At 39.3% G+C, this 13,635-nt stretch overlaps 4 protein-coding genes across 4 annotated transcripts in view; 3 read left to right on the top strand and 1 right to left on the bottom strand.

Moving 5' to 3' along the window:
* Positions 1–4,146, top strand: part of LOC104763981 (phosphatidylinositol-3-phosphatase myotubularin-1-like) — a 7,136-nt gene extending 2,990 nt beyond the window's left edge. The window contains 13 exon segments of the mRNA XM_010487433.2: positions 15–304; positions 507–580; positions 666–729; positions 848–913; positions 1,217–1,316; positions 1,403–1,516; positions 1,632–1,801; positions 1,953–2,037; positions 2,375–2,593; positions 2,708–2,767; positions 2,862–2,926; positions 3,011–3,290; positions 3,380–4,146. Of these exon segments, the coding sequence (XP_010485735.1) occupies positions 15–304; positions 507–580; positions 666–729; positions 848–913; positions 1,217–1,316; positions 1,403–1,516; positions 1,632–1,801; positions 1,953–2,037; positions 2,375–2,593; positions 2,708–2,767; positions 2,862–2,926; positions 3,011–3,290; positions 3,380–3,865 (2,073 nt within the window). The 3' untranslated portion in view covers positions 3,866–4,146.
* LOC104764066 (phosphatidylinositol-3-phosphatase myotubularin-1-like) lies at positions 4,182–5,117 on the top strand. The gene is made up of 2 exons (XM_010487547.2): positions 4,182–4,261; positions 4,351–5,117. Exons 1-2 carry the CDS (start codon positions 4,232–4,234, stop codon positions 4,834–4,836), a joined length of 516 nt encoding a protein of 171 aa, XP_010485849.1. The 5' UTR covers positions 4,182–4,231; the 3' UTR covers positions 4,837–5,117.
* Positions 5,283–8,253, bottom strand: LOC104764160 (3-phosphoinositide-dependent protein kinase 2-like). The gene is made up of 11 exons (XM_010487664.2): positions 7,837–8,253; positions 7,553–7,733; positions 7,373–7,425; positions 7,171–7,272; positions 6,975–7,083; positions 6,795–6,873; positions 6,488–6,653; positions 6,242–6,376; positions 6,000–6,154; positions 5,689–5,911; positions 5,283–5,593 (listed from the first exon to the last, which is right to left on the bottom strand). Exons 1-11 carry the CDS (start codon positions 8,014–8,016, stop codon positions 5,510–5,512), a joined length of 1,467 nt encoding a protein of 488 aa, XP_010485966.1. The 5' UTR covers positions 8,017–8,253; the 3' UTR covers positions 5,283–5,509.
* Positions 8,470–9,683, top strand: LOC104704156 (nucleolar GTP-binding protein 1). Its single transcript, XM_010420291.2, has 2 exons — positions 8,470–8,628; positions 8,817–9,683. Exon 2 carries the CDS (start codon positions 8,823–8,825, stop codon positions 9,552–9,554), a length of 732 nt encoding a protein of 243 aa, XP_010418593.1. The 5' UTR covers positions 8,470–8,628; positions 8,817–8,822; the 3' UTR covers positions 9,555–9,683.

Below are 13,635 nucleotides of genomic sequence, written 5' to 3'. Positions count from 1 at the left end.
TCATACTTTTGCAGAGACGTTCAGTGTTTGATGCATTACTGAAATGTAGCAAGCCAGAGAGAGTATGGGATCTTTATACTTTTGCTTGTGGGCCTTCCAAATTTGGTAACGCAAACCCAAAGGAAAGATTGCTTAATGAATATTTCCGTCTTCTCGGAAAAAGTTCAATACGAGCATCAGCGGATATGATTGAAGATGGTTCGTTCACATTGTCCAATGAGCTGTGGCGAATAAGTGACTTGAACTCCAATTATAACTTGTGTCAGACGTACCCATTTGCCTTTATGGTTCCAAAATCCATAAGGTATGACACTGATATCTTTTCAGGATTTAAAAAAATTCTCTATCTATACCTTCTAGACTGGGAGTACTACTGTCTTCATATTTTAAGAGCTTTCCAGAAAATTCTCTTCATTTATCTGGCATGTCTCTTTTTGCGCATTGGAACAAGACCATGTTCCTATTGAGAATTATAAATTAAAGAAATAACAAGTCTATGTTGGTAGTGATGAAGAGTTGCTCCAAGCATGTTCTTTCCGGGCAAGATGTCGTTTACCTGTGATCACGTGGTGTCAGCCAGGTAGAAATGCATATATTTTGGCTGCTTCCATTTTAATGATGCTCGTATTGTCTCCAAATGACATGCTTTTTGGCCTCAATTGCAGGAAGTGGAGCTGTGATAGCACGCTCATCACAACCTCTTGTGGGTCTTATGATGAATATGAGGAGGTATATCAGACTTTCAATATCACGAGGAAACATTTGGATAATTGTTTAGTTTTAGTTTTGGATTTCAAAGTTCACAAAGTGATAGATTCTGAAGTTTAATTTGTTTCAACTCCAACAGTAGTTTTGATGAAAAACTTGCTGCTGCATTCTGCTCTCAGTTAGCTGATGCAAAGGGAGAACGAAGGTGAGCTTCTGATGTTCCCGTAGTCTGGTTAATTCTTATGTCTTGTATTTTATGCTTCGTTATAAAGAGTTAAAGTTGTGGATTATGAATGCATCTCATAAAAGGAAATTCACACTCTTGTTGGTCTTGGTGGACACGGTATTTTCTTCTAAAGGCATCAATATGTCGGTTTGGTTTCTATTAATATACTTCCTATTTGGATAGCATTCACAAGCTAGTGTTGAACTGAGCTCATATGGGATATTTTCAGTTATTCACAAAGATGTACTTTTCTCATCTTGTTTTTTTTTTTCTACTTCATAGGAAGCTATATATTGCCGATGCAAGACCTAGGAAAAATGCATTAGCAAATGGAGCCATGGGAGGCGGCTCAGAATCATCGTCAAACTATTTCCAATCTGAAGTAAGTAAATGATCTTGGTGTTTTGATGCTTAGAGTCTTGATCTTCTGGAATACCATGATTTTAGTGACGGTGTTTCTTTCTGCAGATTGTTTTCTTTGGCATAGACAATATACATGGAATGAGGGAGAGCTTTTCCCGCCTTAGAGATTATTTAGACATGCACGGTACAACATCATCTGATGGGAGATCATCGTTCTTGGTGAGTATTGAATATCCAGGAACTTTTTTGACTGATTCAGTTGGGGAATACAAGATGATGTATTACACTTTTATGGTGCTAATCATTAAGATATATGTATGCGTGGAATCTACAGAGACACGGTGGTTGGACCTGGGGAGGAGGCAATCTTAGTAGTATGTCTGCTTCAGTATCTTTACTTGGAGACAGTGGTTGGTTGATACACATCCAGAACGTTTTAGCTGGCGCAGCATGGATTGCTGCACGTGTTGCTATGGAGTCGGCATCAGTTCTTGTGCACTGCAGGTTAGATACCTGATTCACCTCACCGGCTAACTATTTCATTTGGATACCAATTTATATACCTGTAATAAGATGAAGATGCGTTTGTTTTAATCAAAAGCTTCTATTATTATTATGATTGTTATGTCATGATTCATCATATGTCATTACGCAGTGATGGATGGGACAGAACAACTCAGCTGGTTTCTCTTGCATGCATATTACTTGATCCATACTACAGGACTTTTGCTGGGTTTCAGGTATTCCTTGTCCTGATTTGGTGTTTCTGGGTTCTTGTTTTTGTATGTGACTGAGTTTACGAAAGTCTTTAATTTAGGTTTGACTTTTAGTTGATATGGTTTCTCATAGAGTATGTTTCACAACTGAAAAATTGGTAACTAGACTGATTCAATGATTTACAATTTAGACTGGGAGTAGCATATTGAATTCTATTCTTCATATCCATTCATGTATCGCTTTTCCCCGAATGAAAATGCTTACCGTATCAGTCATATGTTCTTTCTCACTAACTGTGCATCAACATTCTTGTTTGCTACCCCATTTTCTTATGTACTTTTTCTCTTAAACTCATATCAGGCTCTTGTCTAAAAGGATTGGCTTGCCTTTGGTCACCCGTTTTCGGATCGTGTAGGAATGCCTAACATATCAGGATCCGGTAATTTTGACTTACCAAGACAGTCTTCTTCGGCTGGAAGTTTCCCTTCATCTCCTGTGCGTCAGTCTTCAGGATCAGCAGCCTCACAATCTTCAAACTCTTCCCATGGGCATAACAATTATTCGCCTATATTTATTCAGGTGAGCGAGCAGCTATTCATCTTGCAATTATAGTAACTTTTTGGTTTGTTTTAGATCTATTTCAATGGGTTGGCCGACCAACAGCTTATACTATGTTCACATATGTGTTTCCAGTGGATTGATAGCGTTTCACAGCTAATGCGGATGTATCCTTGTGCTTTTGAGTTTTCTCCGGTATGTATGAAGCCGAACACATTTCTGACAGTTTCATGTTCAGCTTCTTCCCGTAATAGTACTACTACTTTTGCCGTAATATTTGGTGTTTCAGACTTTCCTGGTAGATTTTATGGATTGCTTGCTTTCATGTCGTTTTGGGAACTTCTTATGCAACAGGTAAAATTTTCTTTTGAAGCTCCGTTGTAGAAACCAATTGGTATGTATTATGTTTGACCAATTGTGATCTGGTATAAATTTCAGTGAAAAAGAGAGGGAACAATGTGGGATTGCTGATGCATGTGGATGCATATGGGCTTACTTGACCGATCTGCGTTCATCTAGTGCAACTTCTCATGTCCATTGTAACCCATTCTATGATCCGTTGAAATATGATGGCCCATTATTGCCTCCGGCAGCATCTTTAGCTCCTACCCTTTGGCCACAGTTCCATCTCCGCTGGGCTTGTCCCGAGGAAGCTAAAGCTGCAGATATCGGGGTCCAATGTAGAGCTATGACAGTGAAATATTCAGAAATGCAAAAGGTGACGTAGTTAACTCATCTTCTGCTTACCTTCTCTCTTTGGCTATATAGTGTATCAAAGCTTTTAACATTCTAATTGATTCGAAACAGGAGAAAGAAGCAGCAGAAAGAAGAGTGGACGAGATATCTTTCGCAATGGAGTCATTAAGTGCAGAGTTGCTAAGAGAAAGACATATGAGTTGGTTAGCTAGGGAATCAGCAAACCGAGCCACCAAGGAATATGCAGCTTTAACACGAGCAGTACAATCACTCGGCTGCAAGATTAACTTCAGTAGATCTGATGTTGAAGACGACCCAAGGGCAGGCTCTCTGGAGAATAACCCTAGGAGACGAAACAGACAAGGGAACAACTCAGATGTTTCTGTATCAATCTCACTTATGTCTGAAGAAAATAGATCTGAAAACCCGGTAGGACGAGTTTGTGAAGCCTTGTGTCCATTGCGTACAAGAGAAGGATTATGTCGATGGCCTGAAGCGGGATGTGCTCATGTTGGAAGTCAGTTTGTCGGGTTAAAAGCAAACTTTGATGCGTTTGACCGGCTTGCCATCGACGATAGCTATTTCCAATCTAAATGAAAGAATTAAATTCTGAAGAAAGCTGTGATATTTGTAACAGTATAAAGCCAATGGAGGATCAGAATCATCAATAAAAACCCGTCTGAAGAAAAGGCGGGAGCATAACCATAAACTGACAGTGACACCCTGAGTTTTTGGAACAAGGGAGTTTCTCATCTTGTTACTTTTGTGTATAGCTAAAAGCATTATTTTTTTTCTTAACCACTAAACAATTATTTAATTTAGATCTATGATTCTTTTTGGTTTAAAGTGAAAAAAAAGTTGGGTGAAAGTGATGTACAGTTTCAAATAAATCGACTATTTTCTTATNGCTGGGCTTGTCCCGAGGAAGCTAAAGCTGCAGATATCGGGGTCCAATGTAGAGCTATGACAGTGAAATATTCAGAAATGCAAAAGGTGACGTAGTTAACTCATCTTCTGCTTACCTTCTCTCTTTGGCTATATAGTGTATCAAAGCTTTTAACATTCTAATTGATTCGAAACAGGAGAAAGAAGCAGCAGAAAGAAGAGTGGACGAGATATCTTTCGCAATGGAGTCATTAAGTGCAGAGTTGCTAAGAGAAAGACATATGAGTTGGTTAGCTAGGGAATCAGCAAACCGAGCCACCAAGGAATATGCAGCTTTAACACGAGCAGTACAATCACTCGGCTGCAAGATTAACTTCAGTAGATCTGATGTTGAAGACGACCCAAGGGCAGGCTCTCTGGAGAATAACCCTAGGAGACGAAACAGACAAGGGAACAACTCAGATGTTTCTGTATCAATCTCACTTATGTCTGAAGAAAATAGATCTGAAAACCCGGTAGGACGAGTTTGTGAAGCCTTGTGTCCATTGCGTACAAGAGAAGGATTATGTCGATGGCCTGAAGCGGGATGTGCTCATGTTGGAAGTCAGTTTGTCGGGTTAAAAGCAAACTTTGATGCGTTTGACCGGCTTGCCATCGACGATAGCTATTTCCAATCTAAATGAAAGAATTAAATTCTGAAGAAAGCTGTGATATTTGTAACAGTATAAAGCCAATGGAGGATCAGAATCATCAATAAAAACCCGTCTGAAGAAAAGGCGGGAGCATAACCATAAACTGACAGTGACACCCTGAGTTTTTGGAACAAGGGAGTTTCTCATCTTGTTACTTTTGTGTATAGCTAAAAGCATTATTTTTTTTCTTAACCACTAAACAATTATTTAATTTAGATCTATGATTCTTTTTGGTTTAAAGTGAAAAAAAAGTTGGGTGAAAGTGATGTACAGTTTCAAATAAATCGACTATTTTCTTATAATTCCATACAACTTCTAGAGTGTTTTAGTTCGAACAAGTTGGGTCATACAATGACTCTTCTTAACTCTCTATTTCTTCTTTAGCATTGGACAGCAAAATGTTCTACTGGATTAAACCGTAATCAAGACAATCCGAATCAAAAACTTTACGAAATATAATTGAGTAACACTGAACCAAACCAAAACTGAAACTAGAAACCAATCCATATTAGCTTAGGTGTTACTTTGGTTACTGTCATTCATAAATCTGTCAGTATGGGCTCCAGAAACGTCTTGTATGCATACAGTGAGGTGTAATCAATTGAATCAAGGAAATGGGGGAAAAAGGGACTTTATGAATTGACATCATCATCAGCTACGAGTCTCAACGGTTTTGAAGAGTTTCAATTGCCTTTTTCCACTGCAAAGCTCTTTGTTTCGCATCTTCAAACGATAAAACCTTCTTCGGCTGCCAAAACATAAACAAGAATCAACAATCACATATCAATTTTGCATAGGAAAAAAAACTGAACAAGTGAAGTTAGCCATTGGATTGTGTGTTACTGTGCAAATCTTGAAATGTGAAGGACTTGAGACTTGAACGTTGAGGTCGTTAGAATTATCAGACCAGATTATGTTCCCTTTTACTACAAGCTTTGATGGGTCAACATATATCAGTCTCGGTTTGTTGGTGAGTATTAGTTGCACCTTCTTACTTGTGATTTTCTGTAGCTTCTTCACTGCTGATATCATTAGAACTGATTCTCCTGGTTCTAGAAACTGTTGCCTGTTACAAAGCATACAATCGAAGACCGGATTAGACTTTAAAAACCAAGAGTGTGTCAGAAATATGTAAAAGCCTCGTAGTGTCTCACCATCTGGAATCAAAAGAGTCTATGGAGGCAAGCCGAGTTATGGAACCTGAGGATTCAGAATGTCCGCCGTGTCCATCGTTATGCAAGACTGAAGCATCTCCAACATGTGTTGGGTTCCATGGAGAACCATCCCTCTCTGGAGATGCTGACTGGGACTGCGAAAGAAAAGCTAGATCAAGAGAAGTACAAGATGGGAAACATTTTGGTGCGCCAGTTAGAAAGTAACTAAAGGAGGTATATACCGCAGGATCTGGAGCTAGTTTTGGAGGAGTTTGTGACCTTAGGTTTTTCCAATCAACTCCATTGAAGAAAGGATGTCTCTTGAGAGAAGCATAGCCTTCTGATCCAGCTCCTGGTCTTCTACTAGGATCGGTATCCTAAGATGAACCATAGCCCCACACAAAAAAAGATTGGTGACGATGGCTTTTGAACTTGACTTGTAATCCCTGATTTAGCAAAGACTGGGTAAAAAGTGAAGCTTATCTTACTAGCAATCTGTCGATGAGGTCTCTTGCTGCTTCTGAGAAATGATTTGGAAACTTTATATCTCTGGCTATAATTCTTTGGAAAATGAGCCATTCACTAGCATCCTTGAATGGAGAAGTTCCTGAAAGCATTTGGTACAGAGTGCAGCCAAGCGCCCAGAGATCATTTCTGTTTGAATATGTTCCAGAAAATACCAAAGAAAAGTTGTTCTAAGTAAGAGGCGTGTAGTAATCAAAGGCTACTTCACAACAAAAAAGTCCATACATCATCACATAGTGGTCAAAGTTTGGTCTAACAATAATCTCTTACCCAAAAGTTGCTGGAGAGGAGTTTAGAACTTCAGGAGGAACATAAGCAGCCGTTCCGACAAAAGTGCACGCCTTATCATCTGCAGAAGTCACGAATATATAGACATGCTTAAAATCCTGAATCTCAAAGAAAGACCTTAAGCTTAAGCATATAGAAAATGATTCATGGAACTCATATTACCAGAAGCTGCATTAGGAAGTACTGTAATTTGGCTGTCTTGCATTGGCTTTACACTGCCAAAATCAGCAATCTTAATGTGTCCATCTGAAGTTAGCAACAAATTCTCCGGCTACTCATTCAAAATTCAGGGAAAGGATCAGCAAATAGTGTTCTTGTTGGGTCAAGAAAAAAGATGGATCTCTGAAAACGAAGCTACCTTGATATCTCGATGTATCAGTCCCATATTATGTATATACTCAAGAGCATCAACAACTTCTGCACTGTAGAACCGAGCTTCATCCTCTGATAGACGACCCTTCTGCCAAACACATCACAAAACAAAAAAAGAACAATAATGCAACTACATTTTGAGAATTATGTATCACTCTCCTCCAAGATTCTGAATAGTGGTATCTTACTCTGGTGATTTGGTCAAAAAGTTCCCCACCCTCGCAAGATTCAAGCGCCATATCTACAAAAAAAACAAGAAGGAACCAATATCACTCATAACCACATCCCTTCAAGCAACAGAGACTAGTGAATAAAATTTCATGGTTGTATTTGAAACAGAGCCGCTTGAATGAATAGAAACTACCTACATAGTGATTGTGTATCTTGAAACGTAAAGAAGAGTTTCACAATCCCGGGATGTTCTAGTTGATCAAGAACAATCCTTTCCAATTTGACATAAGCTGTTTTATTCTCCTTGGTGATAAACTTTTTATCCATGATCTTCAAGGCATACACAGTTCCATTTTCTTTCTTCTTTGCCCTAACAACCTGATTCAAATCACACATAAGAAGAAGAATCAAATAAAGGACAAATTTTTAGCCAACAATAATGTGAATTGATTTCATGAATCGAGAAGGAAAAAAATGAAACCTTTGAATAAGAGCCAACACCATAGATCTTGCCGAGCTCGAAATCATGGCTGGTGAAATTCTCCTGAGGAGCCTTAAATGCGAAGCTTTTGCTTCTGGAAATAGTTTCACCACCACCATTTGATGATGAATTACCTTGAAGAGCAAGCTTTGAATCAAATTCCTTGTCCATTGTCAACATCCCACAAAACTTGTTCTACATGATGAGACCCATTTTGGGATCTATAATGGACAATGATGATCTTGAAAGCTTTAAATGTTATATTTTTCCGATTTTCGAAAGGTGACAACTTTTTTTCAATGGGATGAAAAGGAGACGAGAGAAATTAGGAGAATTTGATGAAGGGGAGGTGAAGTAGAAGAATCGGATGAATGTGACACATTCTTCTTCATCGTTTGTTTTCTTCTTCTTCTTCGTCAAAACAAACTCAACAATTAAAAAAATATAAATTTAGCTGTCCGAGAAACGGAAAATAAAAATAAAAAAATTTGAGATTTTGGGTAGGCCTTGGAACACTCTTTATTGGGCCTTAGAAAAAAGGGAGAAAGAAGAACCCAACAGGCCAACACCAAAAATATAAAATTAGATGGAGGTTTATGGGATTCGAACTCAAGCAAAAATTTATTGGTCATGTAGCTTCCATAAACGATTGGGAACCCTAGCTAGTTTTTGTAAAGCTGGTGAAGGGATTTGTTGCTCATCCTCGTTATATTTTTCATCGCAAGTCTCTTCAGCAAGCTCCCTAAACCCTAAAACTGGGGCCTTGATTGACCGACAAGTCTTTTGTGTTTGGTAAAAATTTCACGGTCTTTTTTTTTTTGAGGGTTCTTGTGATGTGTGTTGTGTCTTTAGAAATTGCTTAGGGATTAAAATTGCACACGTTTTTTTTTCCAAATCTTGCCTTCACTTGCCTTGAGAGATGAACAATAAGAAAGAGAATCGTAATTCCTATTATTTTGCTTGGTTGGTTGCTTGTGCAGAAATTAATGGGGGAGAACAAATTCAAGAAGATAACTGCTGTGGTTCCAAATGAAACCGATTTTGTCAGAGCCATCGGTTTAGAGTTTCGGAGACCAGAGTGCTTCCGTCGTTTCCGTGATGATGATCATATCTTTGATATCCAAAACCACTATGCGCTCAAGATCAGCTCTGCGGAGGCAAGGTTTTCAGAGATGCTCAATGAGGTTTTAGTCCAGTTTCCTCGCCCCCATACTCTTAATCGGTCGCACACCCTCCTTCTCCATGAGCGCTATAACCTTGCACGCTACGCTTTAGCTTTATCTGATGTCTCCGATGCTGAGGACATGGTCAAATCAGTCTCCGATGACTTTGTACGCCAGCTTCTTTTCACTCGCACGGATGATTTTGACTCGCGGGACAAGTGCAAGTCCCTGAGAGTGTCTGCTCTTGCGCGTATGTTTACTTTTGCCAAGAGATGCGTTCCTGTTTTGGCTTTTCTCCAAAGGGTCAGGGAGTACATGGCGAATCTGGACGATGATGCTGGTCCTACTACTCTGATGAACCAGTATCGGGACGACTTGGCCGCGGGCGCATTCCCTAAACCTGTTACTGAAGACGAAATTGCCGACTTTGTTGAACCAGAGACTCTGCTTTGGCTTGAGGAACTGGATCGTCAATATGACCTCAGCCTCGAAGGTGATGTTGGTCAAGGAGTGGATTGTGAAAATCTCGGACGCATGGAAGCCTTGGTTATCTAAAATGGCTTTTTTGATTATCGCTGATATATGAACTTGTTGAAGAATGAATGTTCTATCAGCTTTTTTTATTTTATTTTATTTTACTAATAATGTATGCTTCTTTGTTATCCGGTTCCGGACCATCTTATGTTTTTGGACCTTGTTGTTTCCGAAGTTCTTCTTCTTACGCATATGTTTCAGGCTCAAGTAAGAGCATCATTTTCTTACGTTTCACTAATCTACAAGACCAACAAAACAAATGGTCCAACAATACCACCTAGTTTTCTCTAAAATTTAGACTCAAAATCATTATATTAGGATTGGAGCCCAAATATGTTGTAGTATTGGAGCCGGAACATCTCATAGGAAAAAAAAAAAAAAAATTCAAAATAAAAGACGCCACGAACTGGAAACACGAAGTGGAAAGATGAGCGAGCGAAAGCCATTTCTTCTGGGGAACTTTTATTGGCAAAGAGATATTTTAAAAGAAGTAATTATTTGGGATCCCTAAGAGAGGAATATGCGATTGCTGCTTCTTCTACTACTACCAAGTTCGACGCCATCTTGGCTCTTGAAGACTGCGCATTCCCTCTAACTCTCGATGTTCATACTGTTGCCGACTTTGTTCGTCCTCAAGTTTTGTCTTGGCTTTATGAGTTGGAACGTGGACATGGCCCCAGGTACCGACATGATCCACAGTGGTCTTTGCAGAACAGTCCGACAATCACAAGGAGCACCACCTGGCTGCCGTTACCAGCATGAAATCCTTGGTTATCTAGTCCAGAGCTTGATTATACTTCGTATCTCTCTTGAACAATCCAATGTCTCTCTCGTCCTTCTTTCTCTTTTTATGCTTGGTCGTGAACTTGTTATGTTTGTTTTCCGGATCTTATTTGCTGTTTCCTTGTGTCCTTGGTCGTCAATAAGAACATATCTTCCTCTATATTTATATCATAGACTCTTTCTTCTCTCCCATACAACATTAACGTTGGTACCCTTAAAGGCACTGAGTAAATTGTATTTTTGGCTCAAGTTTAACGTATTTCTTCCACATATACTCCAAACCTCTTTCATTTGAGCCAAAATGTATTTAGTTTTATTTCATGACACACTGCCTTGGAACTTTGAGTCCACTTGTTGTTGTGACCCTCCAAAAAAAACATCCCGCCCTCGAAACTTTGCAACGAAACAACAGATATGGCCTTTCCTCTTGAGTCGCCACATCTCCCCTCAGAATCAGAACTATTACCAACATGAAGAAATTGTCATGTCATCGGTTTCAACATATATATAATTGCACAACAGTTGGTCTAATTCTTAATGAAGTTGCAGTTTTGAATAGAAAGAGATGTTTACCTAAGGCAAGGCATGTGATTTCTTGGAGCCTTTTCGACAATGGAGGTTTCTTCTCTAAAGGCCATTGCTATCCGCTAGTGTGCCGACTGTGAATTCCATAAGAGCTCTGTACCATCCCTCCCTTGACTTTTGGTGTACTGAAGGAATCAAAAGTGATGATTTGCGGATTGTTTCACTTACAGACAATCCTTGTCTTGGGTTAAGAAATCATATGACTATACATACTTAAGCTGTTCGTGGCCGCAGTGAATCTGTGCCGAGATTCATTAGTTTATTCTCATTAGTAAGGACTGCCTGAAACTCTAACCTGTAGTAGTGTGAAGAGAGTATTTCTCATTAGATGCAGAAATAGATAAAAACGGAAAAGAAAAAAAAAACCACCGATCTGAAAGAAACCCGGTTGTGCTGGAAACTGATTGAAAAGCGAACTCCTCGTTCCAACATCCCTGTTCTCGGCATGGTCCATCGTGTTGTTTCCAGGAACTTTTGTGCAAACTCGGATGTTTCTGCTAGTGATTCACATGATAACACAGAAGCACCGTCATACAAAAAGTACAGCAAGAAACCTTGTTCACAGGTAAATCACTAGCAGCGTACCGTTAATCAAAAACAGACAAAAAGGCACAGCCAAAGATAGTCGATCAAGGTTCACTTGGGGAACTGATCTAAAATCCATGATATGGCGAACCATCTCACATATCACTGATACCAGCCATGAACCAATGCATTTGGCACTGAATTTGTGATACGATAATGTAAGAAAGGATTACAAGCCGCAACCATTATAACCATTCTGTAGGGGATTTATACGTGACGATGGTACAGCTACTTTCCTTGAAAGAGGTTTCCGTGCTTCTATCATGCCTGCACAATTCAGAAGAAGAAAAAAAGAGAGGATCAGCAGCGCATCACTTATTTAGAATACAGGACCTGCTCTGGTCCATAGAAATAAGCATGGTATACGGAAAAGAATCCCAAGCTTGATTGAGATGTGTCAAGAGTGAGAAAATGTAGCATCCCTCAAGGACCAAAGAGATAACAGAAAAGATTCGTCAACAAAGCCATCAGTGCTGGTATCAATATCCCCTAAACCCCTTTCAGAAGTAACTTGAGTGCTCACATGACCAGATTTGTTCTCCTGCTTCATTTTCCTGTCATCAACTCTCTCTCCTTACAGGCTGCATTGCCTAATCCTACTGATCCAAACTCCCTAACCGGATCTACAATCCTTCTGTTTGCTTCAAGTATACAACAGGGTTTAGTGCTGACAAAATTGAGAACCCTTGGTACGTATATATATAATGGTCAGATTAGTAAAAAAAGGGTAACTACGTGATTGATCATTGGTATCTGATGATTAGAAGATACAGACAGTCTTTCAGGTGAAGCAGCAGAAAACTCTTCAGAGACCAATTAATAAGAGAGGCAAAACCAGATCCCAACATTCACAAGGTAACTCAAGCTAGCTAGGCTTAATGTGAATGACACGAAGAAGGAGAATGCATAGAGTCTATCCTCCTGCGTACTAGTGAGACGAGGAATAAGATTCCTGATTGTCATACTCAAGAGTGTCCAATCTCCTTCCCTTTCCCACTAGTAAGATGCCATCCAAGAATCCGCTCTGATATGTTATCCTTATGTGGCTTTTCTGTATAGCTAAACTCACCAGCACCTTGTTCTATAGCAAAGCCATCATCCTCGTCTTTAACTCCGAGTAGGGGTGTCAATCGGGCTGGCCGATCCGGCCCGGCCCGGCCCGAAATCCGTAAAGCCCGCATATGTTTGAACCCGGTCCGGCCCGGCTCGAAATATTTCCTAGCCTATATTTCAAAGCCCGAGTCCGGCCCTAACAAGGCTACATGGCTTTTCGGGCTTTTTCGGGCGTATCTTACCGATCAAAATTTCAAACTTATAAGTCTTAAAAAGTAGTGTTTGGAGGTGCACTATAATACAAATCAATCAAAAATTTAAGAACTCATCTATATTCACTACAACCAACTTAATTTAATAGAAAAAGTTATAAAACTAAATAAAATTTTGATATTTTAACCAAATAAACCAATATATAATTCATATAAAATATTATAGATAAACAATTTAAAGTATTAAGTATGGTTGTTAAGTAAATATGAAAACTAGGATTTGAGTTAAAATTTTATTTACAATAAATTATTAATCAAATATTACAATCATACTAAAATGTTAACAAAAAAGGTACAAATATATTTGTTAAAGGGGTTTTCGAGCTGGTCCGAGCCCAGTCGGGATAAGCCCGAAAACCATATAGCCCAAACGGGCTGAGCCCTAAAGACCCGATTTTTTCTGGACATATATATTTAAGCCCGAACCCGATGTTTTTCAGGGTCGGATCGGGCCAGCCGGCGGGCTTTAGCCCTAATTGACATGCCTAACTCCGGGAGTGGCAGGACTACCTAAACTAAAAAAAAAGATCAACATATCTTTTCAACAGCAATGATCAACTCATGTCAAAATCACACTAACCAAATAAAGTACTCATAAAAGTGGCACAAACACAAAGGAAAATAATCAAAATCTACCCTTATCTCTCTTGTATCTTGTCTTGCACTGAGGACAAGACTGCTTTCCATTGTTCCTTCCATACTCATGCTCATACTCATAGCACGGTCTACATTCACAGTCTTCCCAACATTCACATTCACTGTCCTGCACCTACCAACAATCACACTCTACTACTTTATAAAGGGATGCATCAGCTTCCACTACA

Source organism: Camelina sativa, chromosome 1 (assembly GCF_000633955.1).
Source record: "Camelina sativa cultivar DH55 chromosome 1, Cs, whole genome shotgun sequence".
NCBI lineage: Eukaryota > Viridiplantae > Streptophyta > Magnoliopsida > Brassicales > Brassicaceae > Camelina > Camelina sativa.
The sequence above is the reverse complement of the archived record's forward strand: the minus strand, read 5'-3'. Positions and strand labels throughout refer to the sequence as shown.